This window comes from Myotis nattereri, assembly GCF_964212035.1.
Source record: "Myotis nattereri genome assembly, chromosome: 9".
NCBI lineage: Eukaryota > Metazoa > Chordata > Mammalia > Chiroptera > Vespertilionidae > Myotis > Myotis nattereri.
In genome coordinates this window covers 80709077-80734544 of record NC_138084.1, presented here as the reverse complement: position 1 = coordinate 80734544, position 25468 = coordinate 80709077, and the positions used below count along the sequence as shown (strand labels likewise).

Below are 25468 nucleotides of genomic sequence, written 5' to 3'. Positions count from 1 at the left end.
CTGGCCCTTCTTTCAGAATCTCCTACGGAGGCTTCTGGAACCCGGGTCCCCCACAGCTGCCTCTGTGGGGGCAGGTTCAGGAGGAGAGACAGCCTGCACTCCTTGGCATTCGCTGAGTAACCGGGATGCCTGGGAGGAGGGTGAGGGACAGGTCTGGCTAGTTCTGCCCTGTTGTTTGTGCCTGGGATTACCTCACACTCACCGGCTTCCCCACCCCACCTGGCGGGCCGGCCCTCGGCCTCCAGCCCCCTCTCCCCACATGCCCGAGGAGCCAGCAGCCAGCATGGACCTTCTTATTGATATCAGCTGAGCCTGGAAGCCTCATCCCCGGGGAGGCCATGGAGAGGGACAGCCGCCCGGTGAGTCGCTGGGCCGCGGGCCAGACCTCCTGGCGCTGAGGAGGCAGGGCTGGGCTGGAGGCGGGCGGGGCCCTGCCCCCTGGGGGCCTCACGGGTGGGGGAACCGAAGGTGCCTTTTCTACTGAGAAGCTGCTTGAGGTCAAGACCCCTTGGACCCTCCCAGGGAGGAGAGGAGACGACCCTGGGTCTGTCGGAAGCACCCAGGCTGTGTGGCTGGGTGCGGGCTGGCGCCTGTGGCCTGGGAGCACCCAGCCAGGACCCGTATGCTGTTCGGTGTCACCTCTGCTGGTCTGAGACTCACGGAGCCTCGGACTTTAGTGGGCTGCTGGGTTGTCTTGGCCATCCTCCCAGACTCCTAGCCCTTCCGTGGTTCACGGTGTGCTTTTCAGACCCAGGGGATTCCGGCCCGCCTGGGGCACTTACTGTGGGCGGAGTCCTGGGGTCTGTCCACAGCCCTCCTGCTGCAGGCAGGCTCCTCTCCTGGCTGCGGGAAGGAGGAGAGAGGGGAGGTGGGGGGGGGGGAGGTGCGGGGGAGGGGGGAGCAGCGAGTGCTCCCTGGGAAAGCCGGTCGGTCAGTCATGCGCACCAAGGCTCCGGGACTTGGCTCACCTGGGCCCCCTTCTGCCCTGAGGGACTCTGGGAGCAGGGAGTCTCTGGGAAGCAGAGGGTGATGTTCAGCTCAAATGGAGCTTCATCTGGGGCGTGAAGGGGCTGCGCCCGCAGTCCCAGCCTGGTCCTTGGTGACTTGCTGGGTCTAACGTTTTGGTCCCTAAACGCAGAGCGGGGGAAGGGTGCTCTCCGAAGGGGGCAGGGCCCGTCCCGGGCAGGGTGACGGGGCAATCGGACTGGGCAGCACCTGTCCAGGGCCAGGGACCACACGGAAGGGCACTGGAGGGGCGCAGGGCGGAGAGCAGGCTTTTCATTATCGTGGAGCGAGCGTCGATGGTGTGTGGAGGGGGGCGCCATGTGCATTCGGGGGGCTGCGCTAACTTATGCCAGAATGGAAGATGTGCACCCTGACTTCCTTACCTAAGTTTCTCAAATGTACCCCAGTTTAAGGTAGAGCTGCCAAGACAGGAGCTGGGGGGGTGTTGGGGGTGCAGGGGGAGCTGCTGGGGGGTGAACACTGACGACACTGAAGAGGGGCGGCTGGGGACCTGCCCCTCCCAGGCCCTGACTCCTGGCCAGCGCTTCCTCGCAGAGCAGCGCCCGCCACGGCTTCTCTCCACCCAGGGCTGTGAGGAAGGTGGCGGCTGCGGCCGGAGCCTGGCAGCGCCTGTGAGGTCGGGAGGGTCTCGGGGGGGTCTTGGCAAAGGGGTGAGAGGCTCTCGGAGCCTCTGTTTTTAAAGGAGCAGCTGCGGGATGTGGTGGCGGAGCACGGGCCACGTCCCAGCTCAGCTGTGACTTGGCCTCTGTAACATGGAGTAACACAGTGTTTACTTGAGGGTCTTAGAACAGTTCACCTGGAGGCTCCTTTAGAATAGTGTCTGCCATCGCTGGGGACAGACAGACAGACAGAGGCAGGGGCAGAGACGGGGCAGAGACAGAGGCAGGGACAGGGGCAGAGATGGGGCAGAGGCAGGGGCAGACACAGGGTCAGGAACAGGGGCAGGGGCAGAGACAGAGACAGAGGCAGGGGCAGGGGCAGGGGCAGACACAGGGGCAGGGGCAGGGGCAGACACAGGGGCAGGGCCAGGGCCAGGGGCAGGGGCAGGGGCAGACGCAGGGGCAGAGACAGGGGCAGACGCAGGGCCAGGGGCAGGGGCAGGGGCAGGGGCAGGGGCAGGGACAGGGGCAGGGCAGACGCAGGGGCAGACACAGGGTCAGGAACAGGGGCAGGGGCAGAGACAGAGACAGAGGCAGGGGCAGGGGCAGGGGCAGACACAGGGGCAGGGGCAGGGGCAGGGACAGGGGCAGGGACAGGGGCAGACACAGGGGCAGAGACAGAGGCAGGGACAGGGGCAGAGATGGGGCAGAGGCAGGGGCAGACACAGGGTCAGGAACAGGGGCAGGGGCAGAGACAGAGACAGAGGCAGGGGCAGGGGCAGGGGCAGACACAGGGACAGGGGCAGGGGCAGACACAGGGGCAGACGCAGGGCCAGGGCCAGGGGCAGGGGCAGGGGCAGACGCAGGGGCAGACGCAGGGGCAGACGCAGGGCCAGGGGCAGGCAGAGATGGATTCATAGAGCAGGGCTTGTTGTCACCATCCTTATGCTCTGTAAGCATAAGGATGCTCTGTATGCTCCGGCTCCTGTAATAATGTGGGCAGCCTTCTCTCCATGACTGTGTTTTTCTGCCGTCAAATCAGAGGATTGGACTCCTGGCCCTGGAGGCCCCTGGAGGCCCCCTGACCACAGAGAACGGGGTGACAGGTGCACCCTATCGGTGTGCACTGGTTTTTTAAAAGTGTGCACTTGGTGTTTTTTCGAAATAAGCACATTCCCCGAGCTCGCAGAGTGAACGTTTATTAAAGAGAGGCCGACGTGGACCATGATGGAAGGCTCCTTTGCAGAGCGGACGTTCCTGTTCTTTCTGGTATTTTCTTAAAGTGGCCGGGCTCCAGCCAGCCCGAGGCCGTGGCGCCGTGGCCTGGACAAGGGCTGGAGGGCCCCGGAAGGGCTCAGCTGAGGCGCCTCCCCAGCGGGGCCGGCAGGTCACCGAGACGGCAGACCGGCAGGCTCAGGTCCCGGTGTCCCCCAAACTAGTGCAGGCACCTTCAGGACCCGGCACCGCTGCACATCCTGCAGGCACGCGTCCTCACCTCCGACCTCTGTCCCTATTGTCATGGTGCCCAGCAGACCTCCACCAGCGCCATCCTGCCCTCTGCCCTCTGCCCTCTGCCCCCTGCGCCCTCCGCCCTCCGCCCCCGCCTCGTCCTGTGCTGGCCCTGGGCACTGGGATGTGTGGGAGTGTGTGGGGGCGCAGGCGCTGGGCAGGAAGGCAGCTGATGTAACAATAGCCACTTAACCTAAGTGCCTTGTTTTGGCAACACAGCTTCCTCTTGTGCACGGCCGTGGAGGTGGACTGTGCCCAGCTGGGTGTGCAGGGTGCTGGGTGGGGGCACAAGGGGAGCCAGGAACCCCGAGCCCTGGGCTTTGCCAGCTAAGGGGAGGCCTGGGCGGCACCAGCTGGGGGCTGGCTTGTCTGACAGGGAGCCTCATCATATACCAGCATTGACAGGGAGGCCCCTGGGGGGAACTGAGGCAGCAAGTTCCTAGATCACCCAATGCTCTTTGCGTGGCAGCAGTGGCCACTCGATGTCTTTAAACGATTTGATGAATGAACAAATAGTAAATGAATGAAAATGAGTGAATGGCTTGATTGGTTTGGCTCGGTGGATAGAGCATCGCCCTGTGGACAGAAGGTTCCTGGGTTTGATTCTGGTCAAGGGCACATGCCCGGGTTTCGGGCTCAGTCCCCAGAGTGGGGCGTGCAGAAGGCAGCTGATCAATGATTTGCTCTCATTGATTTTCTCTCTCTCCCTCTCCCTTCCGCTCTTAAACCAATAAAAATATATTTAAAAAAAGAAAGAAAGAAAGAAAAGTGAGGGAACGAACGCAGGGACAGGAGGTGCCCTGAGTCTGGCCTTCCCGTGTGTGTAGGAGGCGCCACACTGCGGCGACCCTCGCGCTCCCGGCGTGACCCTCACGCTCTGGGTGGCAGCCGGCGCCGCCTTGGCAGTGGAAGTTGAGGCGGAGCCCTTGCCCACAACTGGAAACGGGCTCTTCTCTGCTGGAAGTGGGCGAGGGACCCCAAGCCCTGACCTGGGAACCTGGCTCCCAGGCCCTGCCGTGCACCCCGGATGCCCCGTGGACCCTGCCGGGAGGCGGCTGGCTATCCAGCCCCCGGTTTCGCAGATCACGGAGCCAAGAGGGGCGTGACTTCCCCGCAGGTCGCGCAGGGGCACAGGAGCAGAAGCAAGAGGCCCCGTGCCCCACACCTGGAGAAAAGAAGCCTCTTGGCCCTGGCTTCCTAGTCTGGGGCCCGGTTCGATTCCAGGCTGACCGAGACCCTGGCGTTAACATGGTGGCTGGTGGGGGGCAGGGGCTGGGAATCGGGGGGAGCCCACGGTGGTGGGGTTTCTCTCGGCCCAGGGAGGGGAGAGCAAGGGGGAGCCTGGCTGAGCAGTGAGAATGGGAAACATGATCTGCCCCATCCAGTGCGGCCAGCGCCACGAGGCCTGTTCAGTCCCGGCCAGTCCACACTGCAGTGGGCTCTGCGGGCGAGGGGGCTGTTAGGTCCCATCAAAGGGGCCCCTGAGCTTTCCTGGCACCCCCAATGTCTCTGGGGGGCGGGGGGCACTTCTTCCTGCCTGGCCCAGAGCGCTGGGGGGTCGGCCTGGGGCCCTGCCTGTGCCCACTCCTTTGGACACCCACGACGCTCTGGGTCACTGGGAGAGTGAAGCTGCCATAGGGCCTGGGTCTGGGGAGGGCCTGCCTGGCACGCTGAGTGGGCAGCAAGCAGTGGGCGAGCACTTCGCCAGGCAGCAGCCCAGGGGCAGGGGCCAGAAGATGCCACTGCATTTCTGGGCCTTAGCTGGCTCAGCAGTAGGATAGAGATTTGGACTAGAGAGTTTGCAAGGCCCTTGGGGCTCTGCCAGCCTGTGCCAGCCTGCCCTGGGCTGAAGCTGAGGGGGACCCCAGGGCATGGGCTGGACTTGCAAGGCCCCATGGACCTGCCCTCGGGCTGTAAAGATGCGTGGGAGCCGCTCCTGCAGGTGGACGTTGTTTAGGGGCCCGGGAGACATGCAGAGCCCAGGGCTCAGGCCATGGCTGTGGCCTGGGGGCTGTGACGTCACTCAGCACAGCCCCTCCACACAGGCCAAGGGGCTTGTCGACTCACTCCCATCCCCCACCAGGTAGGGCCTCTGGGCAGAGTCTGCCACAGGAAACCACAGATTCCCATTCACCTTGGAGGCGGGAATGGGGACAGAGGGCAGGGAGCTAGGCACAAGGCACCTGGGGTTTCATCTCTCCTGGGCGCCAAGATACTCCTGAGCGACTTTGGATAAAGCACATCAATGGTTTGGGCCTCTACTTCCTTGTCTGTGAAATGGGAAGAATAATCCTCATTGGCTCCTATCCAGGAAAGTTCTTAGAAAGAGTCCCCGCTCTCTCCAGCCCTCCCACCCCCTGCCTCCTGGGGGCCCTGCCCCGCCTGCTCCCTTGAGGGGCTGGGTGAGTTTTGAGTGGGACGCTTGGGAGCAGCCTGGGGAGTCCTGCTCATGATGTGGGAAGGCTCACGACTGTGTTCCCCAGGCAGTCACCACAGAGGCCGGCCGGGGGCATGGGCAGGACAGGCAGGGCCAGGAAGGAAAGCTTGGCAATGCGGGGCCAGGGAGTGCTGGAGTCACCTCTGACTGCCCTGTCACACGCTGGCCAGCCGGCAGGTGAGGACCCTGGAGCTGCAGGCAGGTTGGGGGAGCCTGGGCCCCGGCCCAGGAGTTGTCGTCTGAGCCTCATTCCTGGTTGTCTGTGCACTGGCCAGGGCTCGGAGGTGGGCTGGCCTGGGCTGGGCTCTGCCCTGGAATCTTAACACCTTGAACGAGATGTCTCCTCCCCCTCTTCCCCTCGGGCTTAAGGTATCTGCTCAGAGGTGCAGCCAGCCTCTGGGAGGGAGGCATGGCGCTCCAGGAGTTGAGGAGAGGGAATGAGCTCCTGGGCTGTGGGTTAGACGCCGGGGGGGAACTTCACGGGAGGCGGCAGCCTGCGGAGGGGGAAAGGATGGCTGCGGAGTCTGCTATCCGGGGTCCCAGAACACGGGAACTCCTCCTCGCTCCTGCTGGGGTTTGAGCTGAGCTTCAGAGTTGGGGCTGGAGCCCCGGCCATCCCGGCGGGTGCTTCCCTGTGGCCAGGGCAGCCCTTCCATGCTGCGGTGGCTGCTGTGGCTGCTGTGGCTGCTGTGGCCGCTGTGGCTGCTGTGGCCGCTGTGGCCGCTGTGGCTGCTGTCCCTCAGTCCCCCCGGGCAGTTCTCCTGTGGGGCTTGGGGCCCACACCCCTCCTGCCTCTCACCAGCTCTGACACCACGGTGCCAGCGCTTCTGGGCAGGGGCCTCCAGGGCTTCGGCTCTTTCTGGATCTTGCCCTTCATACCCCCCTTCAGCTCCCCCCCCCCAGTCCTGCACCCCACACGTCCAGACCCTGGGAGACTATAATGGGCCACTGAGCTCCGAGGCTCTGAGCCAATGGTTTTAAAGAGCCTGGCTGGGGGCTACTCACCACCCCTCTGGACCCCCAGGGGCTGAGCTCAAGATCAGTCCCATTTTCCATGTCCCACTGTCTCCCAGCTGAGAGAGGGACCCCAGGGCGCCTTCCAGGCCTCTCCTCCCTGCTTCTTGCTGGTCGAGGCCGTGGGTGGGTCGTGGGCTGTCTGCAGGTAGAGCGGGCAGACCCAGCACCAGGGCCTCTGCCTTCCTGGTGCCCCTACCGTGCCCGGTGCCCACCCACCACCTGCTTCCCCTCCCACTGCTCCGCCTCCCCAGTCTTCGGAGCTTCCTCTGGGCCCTGCCTGCCCCAGCCCCCTCTCCTGGGACTAGCTCTCTGTTCCTGCCATCGCGATGGGGTGACAGGACCAGGCCGTGGGGTCCTGCTCAGGTGCAGTCAGAGACTCTGAGAGCCCGACAAGGTCACCGCTGAGTTCAGGGCGTCAGGCATGCTCCGCAGGGGCCTTGTGAGAATCGGGTGAAACAATGGGGGACGCTCACAGCAAATTGTAGGCCCCACAGAAATGAAGGGACACTTGGGCCCCGTGGGCACCGTTGTCCAGACTCGGCTTCTCCTGGTTAGAACCCGAGCCCTGGCACGCGCCTGAGACAGGTGTGGCATTCCTAACATTCCTAACTGCTTTGGGCCTCAGTTTCAAGACCTGTACAATGGGCTTCTCCCCCACAAAGAGCCACCAGGAAGTGGAAATGGGACCGAGAGAAGCACCCGATGGGCTGCTGTCTCCATCGGCCACACGTGCTCAGCCCGGCTGCTCACGCCGACCCGCGGCCCCTGTGGCTGAGCCAGGACTTGCTCCACACAGGCGTGAGCCTCTCTGAAGTCGAACTTACCTGCCAAGGTAACCAGCTAGGGCAGAGAAGTCATATTTAAATGCATTTCTAGCATCTTTAACAAACAGATAGACAGACCCCTGCCATCCAGCAGATAGCCACCAAGTCCTGACTTCATCACCACCGGCCACCGCGATGCTCTGTGCAGGGACTGGCTTGCCACATACAAGGAGGCCACGGCGTGGGGGCTAAGCCACCGCCAGAGTCCCAGCCGCCTCCCGGGGGCTTGGGGCCGATATTGCCACTCTGTGCACTCGCCTGGCCCAGCCTGGCAGGTCACCAGGCCCAACTCTGGTTTCACCAGCAAGTTCACAAGACCAGCATCTCAATGGGAACCCCAGCCCCCCTCTAGGCTCCTCGAGGTGCTCCCAACCCCTCAAGGGCCCAGCCCATCCTCCAGCCATGGCACCAATGCAGGTGAGCCCGGCATGGGCTCCAGCTGCTGACGGGAGAAGGCAGGGGCCTCGGCTGCACATGGGCATGGGCTCAACTCCTGACTGTAATTCTGAGCACCCACGCTGAGTTGGGTTTGCTCGTCTGTAAAAAGGTACTTCCATCCTCAGGGCTGGAGGAGGACCCAGGAGGCCGAGACATGGAAGCGAGTTGAGGTCTCACACCACCAGGCTCCTAGCATTGTCTTGTTTGAGGGAAGGAAGCTCCCTCCCTGAGGCCGGGGAAGGCTCAGGGTGAGAACGGGGACCAAGGCCTGGCAGGCAGACAGCCACATGCCGGGTCCCAAGCAGACGCCAAGGTTCGGCCAGCACGAGTGCAAAGGGTTTTAGTCTGGCCTTAGTCTGCCACCCTCACGTCTCCCTAAGCTGAGCTGGCACTACCCAGCAGCCCTCTGGTCATGCCTGTGGCTGTCACCGCTCAGCTCGCTGGCGCTGGGGGTGCCGGTGCAAAGGGGGAGAAGAATGGCCCTCCGGCCCAGCTTCCGTGTGCCAGGCGGGCAGAGCTCTCCCGCTGACCTCAGTGGACCCTCGGAAGCACCCGTCCTACTCCCCAGATCGAGAACAAGAACAGGGAACGTTAAGTGGCTGTACCACCGTCACACAGGTCATGCTGGTGGCCCAGGGTCGGCCTGCCGCCTGGCTCCCGTGTGGTCAGCAGCTGCCCGCCACCTTCCACACGGCCTCGCCTGTTCCCCAGTCCCGTTCCCTGGGGGCCTCCAGGGGCTGATGTGTTTTCATCCTCTGGAACCTACACAGCCTGGGGAGGGGGCCGAGCTCTGGTCCCCTGGGCTCAGCGTGGCAAGCAGCCGCCCTTCAGGTTCCCGAGCACACGTGAGTGTGTCCCTGCCACTGCTGGGCATCAGGCTCGCATGCGTTCACCGGCGTGTGGGGTCAGGACGGCGGCTCCTCCTTGAATTCGCCCCACAGGCTCCACAAACATGAGGCAGGGACCACATCAGCGACCTCTGACTCTTAGAAGAGAGAATAAATAAAATGGAATGCAGCCCGCCTGCCTGGGCGGATGCCGCTGCTGCCTGGGGCTGGGTGTTTGCATGACAAGGGCTTCGTCTAGCTGGTGGGCTGAGTGAGCCTGTGCAGGGCAGTCCAGCTCCGGGAGGGAGGGGACAGGTGCGGGCCGGACCCTGTGCCCTCCGCTCCCCTGCAGGCTGAGCCCCGCATTCCTGTGGCTCCCGGAGACCATCTCAGCAGTCAGTGTTCCGCAGAAATGACAGTGAGGGCAGGTGTGGCCCCTGGGCCGGTCAGCTCCCAGCTTCCCCTGCGCTCTGGGGGCTTATAGAGGGGACCTGAGAGGCAGGGATGGTGGGGGAGGGGGGGGGCGTGGAGAGGTCTCCATAGGGCAGAGGGAGGTGAGAAGGGGCCTAAACCGGTGAAGGGCCTGGTGTCGTGCAGACCAGGGCTTGAGGCCAGAGGGGCTGCGCACGCCTTCCCCACAGCCTGGCCGCCAGGCTCCCTCCTCCAGATGTAGCCATGGGAGGGCGCAGGCGCAGCGGGTCTCCAGGGGCAGCGCCCCGTGCTCTTCCATCGCCTGCTGGGACCGCCTGCACCATCTCACGCGGCCCCCTCAGAGGCAGCCGCCCAGTGGGCAGGGCAGGGCCCCAGAACCTGCCTTCCTGGGCTCACGCGGGGCTCCGCCAGCCTAATCATGCTGCTTAGTCGCTCTGCTCCGCAAAATGGGTATGAGAATCCCTACCTCAGGGCTGTTCTGGTGACAAGACGAGGAAATACACAGAAGCACTTAGAGGCCCCCCCCCCCCACCCCCTGCCCTCGGTGACTATGGGTAAATGAGTGCGCCCGCAGCTGAGTGAGGTTACGGGGTGGGGTAGGCTCAGCCCTGTCCGCAGCTTCTCCTCCCCCTGCACCTGCCTTCCCGTGTCCCTCTGTGCCGTTGCCTGCCTGCTACCCCTGTGTGTGTGTTTGGGGGGGGGGGCGTGGGTGTGTGCGTGCCGTGTTAATTCTGGGGTTACTGAGAGTGGGGGGTGTAAGGCAAGTCAGGGCTTTTCTTAAGCTGTGCTGTTCACACGTTCTGATGACGGCTCATGGTAAGACCAGTGTCACAGGCTAACACACACACAGAAGGAAGGGGCCGGTGTGGGGAGAGGAGGGGAGGGGACAGGAGGGCTGGTTACCGCCTCCACATGGACCACAGCTCTTGGCCGCCTTCGGGGGAGGAGCCAGCCCAGCTGCCTCTCCTGTGAGGGGCCTTAGACACGTGGAGCCAAAGCAGGTGCCCCCGCGCCCCAGGCAGATGGCACTGCCCTCTGCCCACCTCTGCAGGGCCTGGGACAGGGAGAGACTGAAGGGAGCTGGGACTCTGGGCTCATTCCATGCCTGGACCCTCCTGTCTCCCCACATCTTCCCCCTGCCCCGGCCCTGCCCCCGCCCCCCCATGGGGTGGCCCTGCTCCCCTGCCCCAGCCCTGTTCCTCCAGCCTCTTACTTCAGAGCCGTTCCCTGGAGCTCAGAGGGCTTGCAACTGGGTGGCTGGCAGAGATGCAACCTGAGGGCGCCTTTGCTCCATTTCAGAATGCTTCCCCGGCAAGGACTCCAGCCCGGGCATCACCTTCCAGGTCCTCCTCCGGCAGGTCGCCGTCCGGCAGGTCGCCGTCCGGCAGGTCACCGTCCAGCAAGTCGCCGTCCGGCAGGTCACCGTCTGCCAGGACGGCCTCCACAGCATCACCTCCGAGGAGAGTGCACCTGGTCAGAGCAACACCCGTGGGGGCCACACCCATCCGGGCCTCTCCTGCCACATCAGCACCAGCCACCAGGGCCGCCGGGGAGACCCCAGGTGAGGGGCCGGCTGCCGGAGGAGAAGGGGGGCTGTCCGTGGGGGGAGGAAGGCTCGACCTTGGCTCGCCGCTCCTCCTCTGCGCCCTGGATGGCCATGTGTGGGAGGAAGGGAACAGTCAGGGGCAGCAGGGGACTGGGCAGGGAGGGGTCAGAGGGAGTCATTCATGCAAACCCGACAGCGAGCTTTGGGGCAAGTGGGGAGGGGCTGGAAAGCAGATCCGCAGGGGGAATCACTGTGGAGGCTGCACAGGGGGGTCGGGTGCCCATCTCGAGGGCACAGGCTCCAGCCAGGCCCCACAGGGCAGGCCCCTCCCACCCTTACCTCCACTGCCGCCTGCCCCTAGGTGCCCGCTCCCCCAAGTTCTCCTGGCAGGAGGGCCAGAAGCGGCTGCCGCTCATCGGGTGCGTCCTCCTGCTCATCGCGCTGGTGGCTTCCCTCATCCTGCTCTGTGAGTGGACAGGCCGGGGAGCATGCGCCGTGGGGGGGGCGGTGCTGTGGGGGGTGCACCATGGGGGGCCTGTGCCATGGTGGGGTGCTGGGCACAGCAGGAGCACGGAGGCCACCGCTGCAAACGGCCTCCGACACGGTGCCCAGGCCCCCCTGAAGCCCGGTGATGAGTGTGGGGAGTCAGAGAAGCCTGGGCGTCCGGCCTGTCCGTCCCCCTGAGCCCTCCCTGGGCAGGTTGGTGCACCACTCAGAGCTCAGCTTCTGCATCTTCAAATGAGATGGAATTCATTTGTTCACTCATTCATTCATTCATTCATTCATTCAACTTACTACGTGGCCAGGAAAGTCTCGTAAAGACTTCACGGGCGATGAGGAAGCAGTGAGATATGGCACAAGGCCTGGCACAACATCCCACGGGGAAAAGCTGGTTATTACAAAACAAACACGAGTGCTCCGATTAGGAGAAGTCTCCAGGCGTTTCCTGTTCTGGGTTCAGGAGTTCCCCTCTTTGGAAATGACACTCAGGACATGTCCCAGGCCCTCTGTCAGGGGGTCCGCTACGAACCCAGCACAGTGGGCCTGGGGGGGGGGCACCCTTCTCTCTGTGAGCAGCCCTTCCCTCTCCCCATGCACCCTGCCACCTGCCTCATGTGCCTAGAGAGCCCCCGTGTGTCACGTGGGGGCGCCTGGCCAGGGTGAGAGCTGGAATGCAGGGAGGGCTGGGGGTGCTGTTCAGGGCCAGCGGTGGGGGGATGGGGGCAGGGCCGTTGGAGCGAGGGCCATGATGGGGGGCCGTGTGCTGGTTGGAACACGGCTTCGGTGCCATACAGACCCCTCCCCCCATCCACGGAGAGCCCTAGGAAGAGCCTCCTGGCATAGCTCCCGCGTGCTCCCGCATGCCCGAGTCCTCTGGCCCGTAGTCCTGCCAGCACCAGGGAGGGGGTCACTAGAGCCCAGGCCTGACTCCCACCCAGAGCTTTCCCCACACGTCAAGGGGACCATGGCCCATCCAGGGCACAGGCCGTGGGAGGGCAGTGGGGCATGGAGGAGAGGCACATCCTGCAGATCAGGAGGGATTGGCATCTGAACCTGGAAGGAACAGTCACACAGGTGACCTTCACCCCTGGGATCACACATATAACCTTCACCTGGGGTCACATAGGTGACCTTCACCCTGGGGTCACACAGATAACCTTCACATGGGGGTCACACAGGTGACCTTTACCCTGGGGGTCACACAGATAACCTTCACATGGGGGTCACACAGGTGACCTTTACCCTGGGGGTCACACAGGTGACTTTTATCCTGGGGGTCACACGGGTGACCTCCACCCTGGGGTCACACGGGTGACCTTCATCCTGGGGGACACACAGGTGACCTTCAGCCTGTGGTCACAGGTGACCTTCACCCTGGGGGATGGAGAGAATGGTGGGGGCGGGGAAGTAGGGTCAGGGCCGGGACAGGCGGGTGAGAAGTCAGGGCCGGTTTCCCTGGCCTCCCGGGGCCAGTGTGTCCAGGCGGAGGGCTGACAGCTCTGGTGTGGAGTCAGGTTAGAGACCGGGAGCCAGCGTGAGGCGGAGACAGTCTGTGGAGCGTGTGCGTTTGGGCACCAGCCTCTCCAGTTGCTCTTTGAGTGGGAAGATATTTAAAAGCACAGCGACGAGTCGTGGGGCAGGAACCGAGTGTAGGAGGCAGGACATCCAGGAGCTCCTGGGGCCGCAGGCCCTCCGCGGAGCGCAGGCAGGTGCTTAGACATGTCTCTGCCCCACCCTGCAGAGCAGAGGCACGGAGGCCGAGGGGCTCGGAGGGGCTCTGGGGCCGGAGGAGTGGTGCCCTGGCCACCGCTCTGGCCGGCATGCAGGCAAGGGAGCTGGCGGGGCCGTCCCCACGTCCGCACCTCCCTCCCTCTCTCTCCCCTCTTTCTGGGTGTCTGCTCAAGCCGGCCTGGTGCTGCCCTGCTTGCAGGAGCTTTCTGGCGCATTCTGGAACATTCCTGAGTAGCCTTTTTCTCCATACAGATGGGGGACGAGAGCCCCAGAGTTCGAGAGAGATTGCAGGTCGGTGTCTCAGAACCCCGGGCCTCGGGCTGCTCCGTGTCTCCTCGCCGTGGGGCTGGCGGTGACCGCGCTCTGTGCTTCGTCTTTTCCAGTCTACTTCTGGAGGGGCCACACGAGGATCAAGTACAAGGAGGCGGCGGAGAGCTGCCCCCGGCACGCTGTGCGCTGCGACGGCGTGGCCGACTGCAAGCTGAAGAGTGACGAGCTGGGCTGCGGTGAGCAGGCTGGGCGTGCATGTGTGCACGTGAGTGTGCATGTGTGTGCACGAGTGCACGTGTGTGTGTGAGTGTGCATGTGTGTGCGTATGTGTGAGTGTGCACACTCCGGTGACTGCAGACTCGAGTGGGAGGTGATGGACAGTGAATTGGAGGATTTGGGTTCTAGTCCCGGAGGCTTGTGTTTGAAACCTGGCCTTGAGTGCTGTGTGACGCAGGCAAATCGCTTACCTTCTCTGGGCATTAGCCTATGTGCCCCTCCTCTTTGCCCAGCACATGACCTCTGACACCCCCTGTGGTTTCATGGAGGCACGTTGCTAGTGGCCGGCCTAAATGAGCGCAGAGGTGGTGCTGAGCTCCGGTTCTCAGTGGCTTTTGCAGGCTGACTGTGTGTGGCCCCGACGTGGACGGCTGTGGGGGCAGGGCCCCTCCACTCTGCCTGCACGTTTACATGTGTCCTGCCCATGTCCGTGTCCATCTGTGACTGAGCCTGTCTAGTGAGGACACGGTCGGATCATAGATCACAACCCCTTGTCACTCTCTCTTTTGGGCACGTCACTGCCTCTCGGGGTGACAGCTCCTGGCAGCGCCTGACCTTGTCCCAGTGATGGCCCAGGTCCTGCTGGATGGAGAGCCCTCTGCCCCGCCCCAGCCCCTGCCCTGCCTCTGCCCTCACCGCGCATCAGGGGCTTCTAAGCACTGGCCAGTGCCCCTCACCTCCGGGGCCAAGCTCCCGGGCATTCCCCAGGCCTCAGCGAGGGGTCTCAGGACAGGTGCCTCTCAGAGCCTTACTCAGCTCATGCCCCCAAACGTGGCGCCTCCTGGGTGCTGAGGGCCCCTCTGCCCTTCTCGCCCTGCAGTGAGGTTTGACTGGGACAAGTCTCTGCTCAGAGTCTACTCGGGCTCCTCCCACCAGTGGGTCCCCGTCTGCAGCGACAGCTGGAACAGCTCCTACTCCGTGAAGGCCTGCCAGCAGCTGGGCTTTGAGAGGTAACCGTTCCCCCACACCCAGGGTCCTTCCGGCTTCAGGGATGGCTCAGCTCTTTGCAAGGACAGCTCAGGCGCCTTGCAGAGATCGCATGTTCAAATCACTCTTGGGGACCAGGGCTGAGGGCACTAGCTCGGGGCCCTGGGGCCGCACACCTCTGGGCCAGCTGTTTCCATGAGGCCAGCCCGTAGCTCTGCAGTAGGACCCACTCATGTGGTTCCCTACCCCTCATGCCCTTCCTCACAGTGAGTGGCACTGCAGCCCCCGAGGGCACAGGCATCTGGCAGGTCTAGGCTTCTCGCCTCTGGGACCTGGGAGCTCAGGCTGTGCAGCCCTTCAGTGGACTCCGCGCTGTGGCAGGGGTGGCCGGGCTTGAACTCACCAAATGGGAGTGAAGTGGGCAGGTGCGGCCAGGGAAAGGCATGGGAATCTCTGGCTGACGCCAGGAGGTGGAGGAGGGGGAGGGGGAGCTGTGACCTTCTGGGGTCCCAGTTTGCAGGCCACATGGTCACCTCCATGCTCCCTCTTGGTCTGTGTTTTGAAGTCAAGTAATGTTGGGGTCTGTCCATGTGTGCGAGGTTGTGGGGAGAAGAGCTGAGGACCTCACTGAGGGCTCTCTGTGGAAGAAGCTGCTAGAAAGCCAGGCTGGGGGACAAGGACTTAGACCCAGCTCTGTCCCTGCCTCCGGCTCAGCGTTCCCACCTGGGAAGGGGAGTCTGGATGATCTTGTCAGGAGACCGTGGACATTTTTTAAAAATGTAAGTTTTTATGGATTTCAGAGAGGAAGGGAGAGGGAGAGAGAGAGAAACATCAATGATGAGAGAGAATCATGGATCAGCTGCCTCCTGCACACCCCCTGACTGGGGATCAAGCCCGCAACCGGGCATGTGCCCTTGACCAGAATTGAAGCCAGACCCTTTAGTCCATAGGACCCTCTATCCACTGAGCCAAACCAGCCAGGGCTGATGAGAGTCTTTAGGTGCCGGGTCTGGGTCTGCAGGTCCAGGGAGGCGCCGCCGCGGGTCCGCGGGTCACAGTGCGGGTGGAAAGGGCCAGGTCAGCGTGTCTCAGGTGAAGCGCCAGGGTCCCCCACAGAGCCTGTTCCAACCCAGGACCAGATCCCTGGTCCAGGAGGGCTGGGGCTGGGGCAGAGCCTGAGACTGCACTTCCAACAAGTTCCCAGGCGGGGCGAGGCTGCAGGGCTTGGCGGGGAACACACTGGGCGTGATCCCAATGGGGCCAACTATAGGGCTAGGGGGGCAGCCGGGGTTAGGTGGGTGGGGTCAGACCGTCTGGAGCCTGACAGCCCCTGCCCCCACCCCTCCCCGTCAACAGGGCAGGCCAGGACCATCAGGGGGTGGAAGAGGACCCTGTATCCCGAGGGCTCACTCTCCCCTCTCCCCTCTCCCCTCTCCCCTCTCCCCTCTCCCCTCTCCCCTCTCCCCTCTCCCCTCTCCCCTCCCCCCTCCCCCCTCTCCCCTCTCCCCCTCCTCTCTCCCCTCTCCCCCTCCCCTCTCCCCCTCCCCTCTCCCCCTCCCCTCTCCCCTCTCCCCTCTCCCCTCTCCCCTCTCCCCTCTCCCCCTCCCCTCTCCCCCCTCCCCTCTCCCCTCTCCCCTCTCCCCTCTCCCCCTCCCCTCTCCCCTCTCCCCCTCCCCTCTCCCCTCTCCCCTCCCCCCTCTCCCCTCTCCCCCTCCCCTCTCCCCTCTCCCCCTCCCCTCTCCCCTCTCCCCTCTCCCCTTGCAGTGCTTACCGGACAGGCGAGGTGGCCTACAGGGGCGTCACCAGCAGCTTCTCCATCTCCAAATACAACTCCACCCTCCAGGAAAGCCTCTACAGGTGAGGCGGCAGGTCAGCTGCCTGGCTGTGAGCGGGGGTGAGGGGGTCAGGGGCTGTGACGTCAGGGAGCCCCTCTCCCTGGGCCTCTCTGAGACCCGGCCTCCGGGAGCCCATGTGGTGTCAGGAGCATCTCAGCACCGGAACTCACTCGCCACCTGCCCCCCGACTCCTTGTGCGGAGAGCACCATGGGGTCAGGGGTGTCCCCAGAGTTTCCCTGGTTGCCAGAGACACTGGGTAAGTTGGGGGCCAGCAGTCAGCCAGCTGTTTGGAGTAAACCCTGCTGCAGGGTTTGGGGGGCGGGGGAGCAGCAGCGGGGAAGTGCCAGGGGCCTGCGGTCAGGAGCAGGGGCCCACCCGGGGGGCACGGCCTCCCCCTGAACCTCCTCATCAGGTGTCAGCTTTGCACTGCGGCCCCACCGGTCCCACCCCACCGAGAGGGCGCCTGGGGCACTCCACCAGCTGGCGGTGTCTACCTCCGGAGAGGGGAGATGAGAGAAGACGCAAGGCTCCCAGAGAAGGGGTGGGAGGGAGGGAAAGGAGCCGGCCGCTCCCGGTGCCTGCCTTGTGTCAGGCAGTGCCTGCTCTGTGCCAGGTGATCTGCAGGCACCTTTGCTGGTGAGCATCATGGAACCTGCCAGAGGAGGGTTAGGCTGCCTGCTCCGATGTGGAAGAAGCTGGGACAACAGTCACCAGTTCAGAGGATGGGAATCTGGTCAATGTGTGCAACCACCACTGGAAAGGGGGCGGGGGGTGGAGAGAGTGGGGAGGGTTTGACTGAGCTGTTTCCATCCTGGTGAGCTCACTGGAGGGGCCTCCCACCACGAAGGAGAAGGTCAGAATCTCCATGTTTTTGTGCAAAAGAAATGGGATAGGAGCTGAGCACGAGTCAACCAGGGAAGGCTTCTTGGAAGAGGTGGCTAACGTGCCCTTTCCCACCTCTGTCTTTCCTCCTTCAGATCTGAATGCCCTTCCCAGCGGTACGTCTCTCTCCAGTGTTCCCGTAAGAAGATGCTCCTCCTCCTGACTGTGGCCTGTGGGGGTGGGAATCCGGGTAGAAAGGTGGGGCCTCTCTGGGGACCCTGGCTGGCCTGGGGCCCGCCAGGAAGAGGGGCTTAGCCAGCAGGCCTGCTTCAAGGCCAGGGTTCCCGGAAGGCACCCGGACAGTTCCAGCCTGGCCTTCTCTTTCCCTGACCTCAGCCCAGCAGCTTCGCTCACCCAGAGAAGCGCTTCTGGACTCTGGGTTCTGGGTTCTGGGTTCTGGGCGGGGGCAGCGGCTGGAGAGCAGGGCCAGCCCACTCACAGCCCCGCTAGCTACAGGCAGAAACCTGGATCTGGAGCCAGCACCCCTCGCGGTGTCATGTGCAAGGTGCTTGCTGTCTCTTTACAAGCGTGAACAGGTTTGATTCCCGGGAGGCAGGCACTATTACTGCTCACTCACCGGAAAGAAGCGGAAGTGTTTACTTGCTTAAGGTCAGACCTCTGGTGGGGGAGGAGCTGACCTCTGACCTAGGGTCTGACCCCGAAGCCCAAGCTGGTCATTGGTCCCCGAGAGGACTGTGCTCTCAGCAATGGCCAGGTGGGGTGCTCCGCTGAGCGGGCCGGGCACGCGGTGCTAGGGACGGAGTGCCACCCAGACACTGGTTCCCACGGGGTCCCCCGAAAGAGGAAAGAGCCCATCTGCACAGACCCCCAGGCTGCCCTCCTTGTCCACAGTTTTGGGGGGATGACTCACTCCAGGAGATGCCGGGAAATGTTCTCTGGGATGAAGGGCCCCCAACAGCATGAACTGACCCACGGAGGAACCACGTGGGCACCACGCCACCTGTGCATCGTGGGAAGTTTATGTCTCCGCTAGTTTTAGGGAGGGAATGGCGATCCCAGCACAGCGCCTATTAACTGAGGGTCATGGGAGATTGATCTGCTTCTTGAGCTCCTGACAGCAGCCCCGAGATGTCCCTTGGCAACCCCGATGCCCACCACCGTGCCCGGCACAGGCCCAGCATATCGGGCACTTATTGGGCATTTGTTGAAATTGAGGAAGAGTGAAGGGGGCAGAGGAAAGAGGGACCTGCCTGGGATCAAACTTCCTGCTGGGTGGTCCCAGGAAGCTAGCCACCACGGGGGCTTCTGCCTTGGCAGGAAACACTGAGCCATATCAGACTAAGCGGGCAGAGTGGTGCCCACGGGCAGGTGGGTGCCCTCGGGACCGGGCTGCCCGAGCCTGCCCTGGGCCCAGGGAGCATGGCAGGGCTCGGAGAGAAGCAGTGCTCACGGGTCTTCTTCTCTGCTTCCCCAGACTGCGGACTGAGGGCCATGACGGGGCGGATCGTGGGAGGGGCACTGGCCCCCGAGAGCAAGTGGCCGTGGCAAGTCAGCCTGCACTACGGCACTACCCACATCTGCGGGGGCACGCTGATTGACGCCCAGTGGGTGCTCACGGCTGCCCACTGCTTCTTTGTGTAAGTGCTGAGGGGCAGGTGATGCGAGGCTGTGGGGTTCGGGGTCACCGGAAAGGCTGGTGTGAGGCCACCCTCGCCTCTCCAGGGGCCCTTGGTCCTGGGCGTCTGTTCTGCACCAGGCCCAGCCTCAGGCGATGCTTTTGCTTGGTGGCCCCAGGGAGAGCGAGGAGACAGGGGGAGCCTGTCCTGAAGGCCAGGCGCTGGGCTCCTGGCGGCTGGTTCCTGGAACCAGAACTTACAGGAGAGGAGCCTGGGGAATCAGGACACTGTCTGGGGAACTGAGGGCTGGGGGAGGGGTCGGAGTGGCAGCCAGGTGTGTCCGTGAGCAGCGGGCAGGGAACGGCTGGAGAGCCGCCTCGGGCACCCTGCCCAGCAGTGAGTCCTCAGCGGCCACTCTGTCCTGCCTAGACCTCTGCTTCTACTGAGGACAGTAATACTGAGATGTGTACTGCCCCCTGACTTGATCTTTGGGGGTGTGTGACTGCTCCCAGAGCTCCTGCTCGGCCCCTCCCTTTCCGTTGGAGGCTGCAGGTGCAGGCTCAGGATGGCTTGGGGGCGAGGGGCGTTGCTTTGCAGCCCTGAGCTGAGACAGGGCGCCTCTGGAGGCCACACCACCCGTCCTCCGGCCGCCAAGCTGGGGCCCGCAGCGCAGCTCCTGTAGCACACGCCGCCCTGCGGGGGCTGGTGGGCAGGTGACTGGTCTTGCTTCCCTGTGGCCCCTGCAGGACCCGGGAGAAGATCCTGGAGGGCTGGAAGGTGTACGCCGGCACCAACAACCTGCAGCAGCTGCCCGAGGCGGCCTCCATCTCCCAGATCATCATCAACGGCAACTACTCTGACGAGCAGGACGACTACGACATCGCCCTCATGCGCCTCTCCAAGCCCCTGGCCCTGTCCGGTGCGTGAGTCAACGCCGGCACACCGGTCGGGCTCATCGCAGCCCTCGCCCTGGCCGCATCTGCTGACCCATGGGGTGGGCAGGGCTTCAGCGTGTGGAGTCGGGCGCAGAGGGCACTTAAGGGGACATCGTGGTGTCACAGTTAGGGACACTGGGGCCCAGAGGTGGGAAAGGAGTTTGCCCGATGGCACAGCTTACATGGCAGGCTGGTGCCAGGCCAGGGCTTGGGTGCGATATCATAGGATCCCCAACAAACAGGTCGCATGTTTTCCCCGTTAGTCACGGAGCCTCGCGAGGGCCAGGCACTGGGAGGCGTGTGGCAGCCGTGATCGCGCTGGCTCTGCACAGCCGGTCCTGCGGGCAGGTCTGTCGTCAGCGTAGTTTCCATGGAGAAGAGGGGGCTGTGGCGGCAGCTCCAGGACCGCCCGGCGGGCCGACCGCCCCCCCCCCCCCACCCCGCAACGCCCTTCCCACTCAGCTGCGGGCGGCGGGGCAGGCCCGCGGGGGACACCTGGGAGTCAGATGCCGACTCCCAGTGGCATGCCATGCGGTGGGGCCTAAGGACCAATGGGGCACATGAGGAAACGCCACTGAAGTTCTCAGGGGACCCAGGAGGGCGCCACGCACGAATGCACTCACTCAGTCGTTCACTTGCGACTACGGAGTGCCCGCTTCGGAATGGGCTCTGGGGTTGCCAGTGCAAATGGAGCGGACAGCCAGGGGGCTGAAGGTGGGGTGCCGGGGGGTGTCAGGGGGCAGCCATGGGCCCAGTGGGGGCAGGCGGGACAGGGAGGCTCTCCGAGGAAGGCTGGCTCAGCGGGCCGGGTTGCCGGGAGCCTGGGCGGCTCTGGTCCGTCCGGCCGTGCCTGTGCTCTGGGCCCGTCAGCTGCCTCTCCTGCACGTCACCTCCGGAGGCGGGCGGTGAGTCAGAGCAGTGAGCGAGCTCAGCAGGGCGGGGTGAGGAGGAGGGAACCTTGTGGAGCCTAGCTGGCCGGGCCTGACCCAGAACTACCCCCGCCTGAGCCACAGCCTCCTGTGGACGAGACCTCTGTCCTCCTCCCGCTCCTCCGGCCTTATCTGCGGTGCCCCTGCCCTGCCCTGACCTGCCCCGTACACACGGGAAAGGGCACGAGTCTGCAGGGCCGGAGCAGGCCTTTCCGACGCCATAAAGCCATCTCCACCTTCTGCGAGGCCCGGAGGACTCACAGCCCCGGTGGGGCCGTCCTGGGGTCAGACCCTGGACCTGACCCTTGGCTTAGAAATCAGAGCGGTCCCGTCGGCCACACGCAGGCCACGCACCTTGCGGTCGCAGAGCGATCGGAGAAAACTCACGGAAACTCACTGGGAAACTTACTTCCCCCATAAGATTAGCGGAATGTGTATCAGTTCCAGATGTTCCAGACTCCGTCTTGCAAAAATAGGGATAGTATATTTTAAGAGATGGTGTTTTGCATATTTTGTTAATAATTGATACTATCCCTTATTTCTTGTTTGTTTACTCTGAGGCAGACAGGTATGTTAGATGCCAATGTGCAAAGCCCAATTTATAAGAGAATTTCTTTAAAATATGTTTTTATTGATTTCAGAGAGGAAGGGAGAGGGGGAGAGAGAGAGAGAGAGAAACATCAATGATGAGAATCATTGACTGGCTGCCTCCTGCACACCCCACACTGGGGATACAGCCTGTAATCCGGGCATGTGTCTGACTGGGAATCGAACTGTGACCTCCTGGTTCATAGGTTGACACTCTACCACTGAGCCACGCCGGCCGGGCTATAGGAGAATTCATTCTCCCTCCCTCCTTCTCTCTCCTTCTTTCAAAGTTTGCTGAGCATTTATATTCCCGGTGCCGGAAGCTGCAGTGAACAAGAGCAGCTGAGAGCACGCAGACATGTATCCGTGCACATTGTCTTCTCGGGAGCAGGAGGGGGTGGTCAGTGCCTGCGGCCTGAGGAAGGGCGTCCTCAGGGGAGGCACGGAGTGACCCACAGCAGCGCCGCACCTGCCATTGCCTCTGAGGCGGGAGCGAGTGAGCCTCGGAGGGCGCACCCTTCCTGCCGGGAGAGGCTGACTGACCTGGAGGGAGAGCCGCGGGTCCCAGCCACCGGCCACCGGCCACTGGCAGGGCCCCCAGACCGGGCTGAGCACTCCCCGAGACAGCGTGGCCATCACACTGGACGTCGCCTGTGACTGCTCCGTGCTCTGGGGGACAGGCAGGGAGAGACGGGCAGGAGAGCCACCCTCGGGGGTAGAGACCCCGTCACCCAGGATCTTTTTGGTCCAAGGCATAGACCTCTGCCCACATGGTGCCCCCTGGCACCAGGATGCTTGGGGAACTCTGATAGCACCCTGAGGACTGGGGGGGGTCAAGTAAAGTGATTGGCTCTAGGCGGTTTGGCTCAGCAGATAGAGCGTCGGCCTGTGGAGCAAAGGGTCCCGGGTTCGATTCCCGTCAAGGGCATGTACCTCGCTCACAGGCTTCTCTCCGACCCAGGCCCTGGTCAGGGTGCGTGCAGGAGGCAACCAATCAACGTGCTTCTCTCACATCGATATTTCTCTCTGTCTTTCCCTCTCTCTTTCCCTCTCTCTAAAATCAACGGGAAAATATCCTCGAGTGAGGATTAAAAAAGAAAGGAAGAAAAAATAAAGTGATGGGTCAGTGCCAGCCCTGGAACACTCAGAACTGCTCTGGGGACCGGGAAAGGCTCCTGGGACATTAGTCCCTCGTCCCCCCGTCCCCCCCGCCCCCCCGCCACCCCCTCGCAGAGAGCTCGGTGCCTCTGCTGACGTGCGGTCCCCTTGCAGCTCACATCCACCCGGCCTGCCTCCCCATGCACGGACAGACCTTCAGCCTCAATGAGACTTGCTGGATCACGGGCTTTGGCAAGACCAGGGAGACAGATGGTGAGAGGCGGGGTGCTAGGCTGTGTGCGTGTGCACATGCGTGCCTGTGCGGGTGCTGTGTGTGTGTGTGTGTGTGTGTGTGTGTGTGTGCAGTGTGTGGGGTGACGGGCCGGGTAGATAGGTAAGAGCCTAGCTAATGAGGGTTTGGGTCTCTGACCTCACGGGCCTGGGTGGGACTGTGTGACCTGTGTGTACGTCAAAGCAGTCATGTGACCGTGCCCTCTGGCTAAGACCACCGTGGAACTTCTAGAACCGCACAGGGGGGCTCTGCTCCTGCCCGAGTGGGACACTCGCCACGGAGCCAAGGCGCCTCCCAGCAGGGGCATCGGGAAGGACTCGGCACAGGGCCTGGGGCTTGGGTTTCAGGGGAGCTGTCTCTAGAGCGGATGCTGTCGGGGAGCAGGTCTGTGATCGGGTCCCTGAGTCATCTCGTCTGGGGCTGTGGCCACACGGGGTCTGCCGCTGCCATTGGCGAGGAAGCGGCGGCCGTCCCTCCTGGTGGGAGGGTGCTGGCGCGGCGTCTGCATGGCGACCTGCCTGCTTGCGCCTGTGCCTGCCCAGGTTAGGAAGCACCCATCGCGGCCCCGGAGCGGCCTGGTCTGATGCTGGCTCTGTAGGTTTGTTTCTAGGCGCAGGGGACCGCCCTGGCCTGTCCGCCCCCCATGAGATGCAGGCCGGGCTCCCCTCTCAGTGTGCTGGCCGGGGAGCTGCTCTTTCTGACCTCGGCTCCCGGGCTGACCCGCTGGGTGACTGGCCGGTCCCTCCTGCAGCCTGGCCGTCTCCATCTGCAGATGGGCCAGCTACACCTCTTCCAGCTCGTAGTTACTGGAAACCAAGGGAGGGCCCTGGGCGATGGCGCTTTGAGCACGGAAAAGCACCGTGCAGCATGCAAGGCAGACTGAGAGGCTGTGTGTCTGTGTCCATCTGTCTCTGTCGTGTGTAGTGAGCTGTGTCTGGCGTGAGGGTGTGTGTGTGTGCACATGTCTGGGCAGCCAACCCCGGGGATGGTGCCTTCCACACCGAGGGGCTGAGTTGGGGTGCTGGGCAGTTGGAAGGCCGGAAGCTGACATCTGCCCCCCTCCCCGCTACCCCCGCACTCCCTGAAGAGAAGACTTCCCCCTTCCTGAGGGAGGTGCAGGTCGGCCTCATCGACTTCAGGAAGTGCAACGACTACCTGGTCTACGACAGCTACCTCACCCCCAGGATGCTGTGCGCTGGGGACCTGCGGGGCGGCCGCGACTCCTGCCAGGTGAGCTGCTCCGGGGGTGCTCAGGCTCGGGGACCCAGGGCCTGGGGGAGGCGGAGGTGCTGATCAGAGGGGAATCGGGTGCCCAGCTTCCTGCACAAGGCCCCTCCCCCGCTCTGCTGATGCGTGTGCTCCCCGCAGGGGGACAGCGGGGGGCCCCTGGTCTGCGAGCAGAACAGCCGCTGGTACCTGGCAGGGGTCACCAGCTGGGGGACGGGCTGCGGCCAGAGGAACAAGCCCGGCGTGTACACCAAAGTGACGGAGCTCCTGCCCTGGATATACAGCAAGATGGAGGTGAGGCGGTGGGGCACTGCCGGCGGGGCAGCGCCCACAGGGGCACCGGGAGAGGGCCCCTTCCCCGCTCTCAGCGGGCCCCTCCCGTCCCCCTACCAGGGGGTCACAAAGCGCAGAAGACGGGACAGGACAGGGGTCACACCCTGGGCCAGCCCCGAGATAGGTGCCCTGCGCTCCTCATCCTTGAGCGGAGCGGGGTCCGAGGGTTCAGGGGGTGGGCCTGCGGGGGTGTGGCCAGTGCTGCTCCTCTCCCTGGGATGGGGGGATGCACTGTGCATCACACAGGCCACGGGCCACGGACAGCTGGGGGACGGGGGAGGGGTCAGGGAGGAGGGAGGGCTCCCCTCCTGGAAGTGGGTCCCTGGCTGAATGGGGGGTGTCAGGAAGTGGAGGTTCACCCCTCCAGCTGAGCCAGCCCTCCCTTCCCGGGCCAGTGTCTGAGCTGGAAGGCCAGTGCTCTGCCTGCTGAGGACAGGACAGTGGCACTCGGTGGGGACAGGAGAGCCGCCGGGGCTCAGAACCTGCCGCCATGGCTGTCCCTTCCCTCCTCTTGAGGGCCGCCAGCCGACAGGCGGGCTGAGTGGAGGCTCTGAGCCGCCGTGTCTGGCTCATGGGCCCTGGCTCAGCCTCCCCTGTGTCCCTCCCCCGCAGAGCGAGGTGCGCCTCCGGAAGCCCTGAGCGGCCTGCCTACCTCACCCGCTGCTTGGAGGCTGCGAGGCCGGCCATGCGGCACCTGGCTCAGGACACCGGGCCCTTCTCCGCCGCTCCCTGCCTGCTGCTCAGCAGACATGCAATGTGCGTGTGTGCGTGCGTGTGCGTGCGTGTGTGTGTGTGCATGCATGTGTGTGCTTGGGGTTGTGTGCATGCATGTGTGCACGTGTGGGTTGTGTGTGCGTGTGCTTGCTCTCCCAAGATCTTCAGAAACCAGGAGGGCGGTCAGCTCTTCCCAAACCCCAGGCTGGACACCTGGGAACCACAGTGTGGTGCCTGGAGACACCCACAGGCGTGTCCCGCGGAGGAGACGCTGGGAAGGGCCTGGAAGGTCACATCGGGAATTGTCGCCCCTCTGACCTGGACTCGGAGACTGGCCCAGAACACGCAGCCGCCGGCAGCCCAGTGACACCAGCACATCCGGGTGGTGACGGTCTCGTCGGAGCGCCCACCGTCCCTGGCAGGAGGATGCTCCGTTGGCATCGCCAGCATCTGCTCCCGCCGACCCGCAGCGCTGTGTGTGGAGCGTGGCCGCGTGCCGGCCGGGCTGACCCGGTAGACAGGGGTCACCGATCATGTTTGGTCATGGCAGTTGCGTGTGGACTTGACTTTATTTTTATATTTAAGAAACAGAGTTGGATGTATTTTTAAAGATTCTCCCGAATGCCTGCAGATAGGAGAACGAGCACCATCACGCTCAGAGCTCCAAGGGCCTGCGGGGCGAGCCTCTCCGGGGCTG

At 63.8% G+C, this 25468-nt stretch overlaps 1 protein-coding gene across 1 annotated transcript; it reads left to right on the top strand.

Moving 5' to 3' along the window:
• Positions 1-338: 338 nt before the first annotated feature.
• Positions 339-24717, top strand: TMPRSS13 (transmembrane serine protease 13; the record flags this gene model as incomplete). Its single annotated transcript, XM_081100184.1, has 13 exons — positions 339-359; positions 10409-10670; positions 11017-11121; positions 13271-13393; positions 14254-14383; positions 16125-16217; positions 17174-17217; positions 18514-18676; positions 19402-19574; positions 22380-22478; positions 23585-23727; positions 23866-24018; positions 24670-24717. 13 exons carry the CDS (start codon positions 339-341, stop codon positions 24694-24696), a joined length of 1536 nt encoding a protein of 511 aa, XP_080956310.1. The 3' UTR covers positions 24697-24717.
• Between the last annotated feature and the right edge of the window lie 751 nt (positions 24718-25468).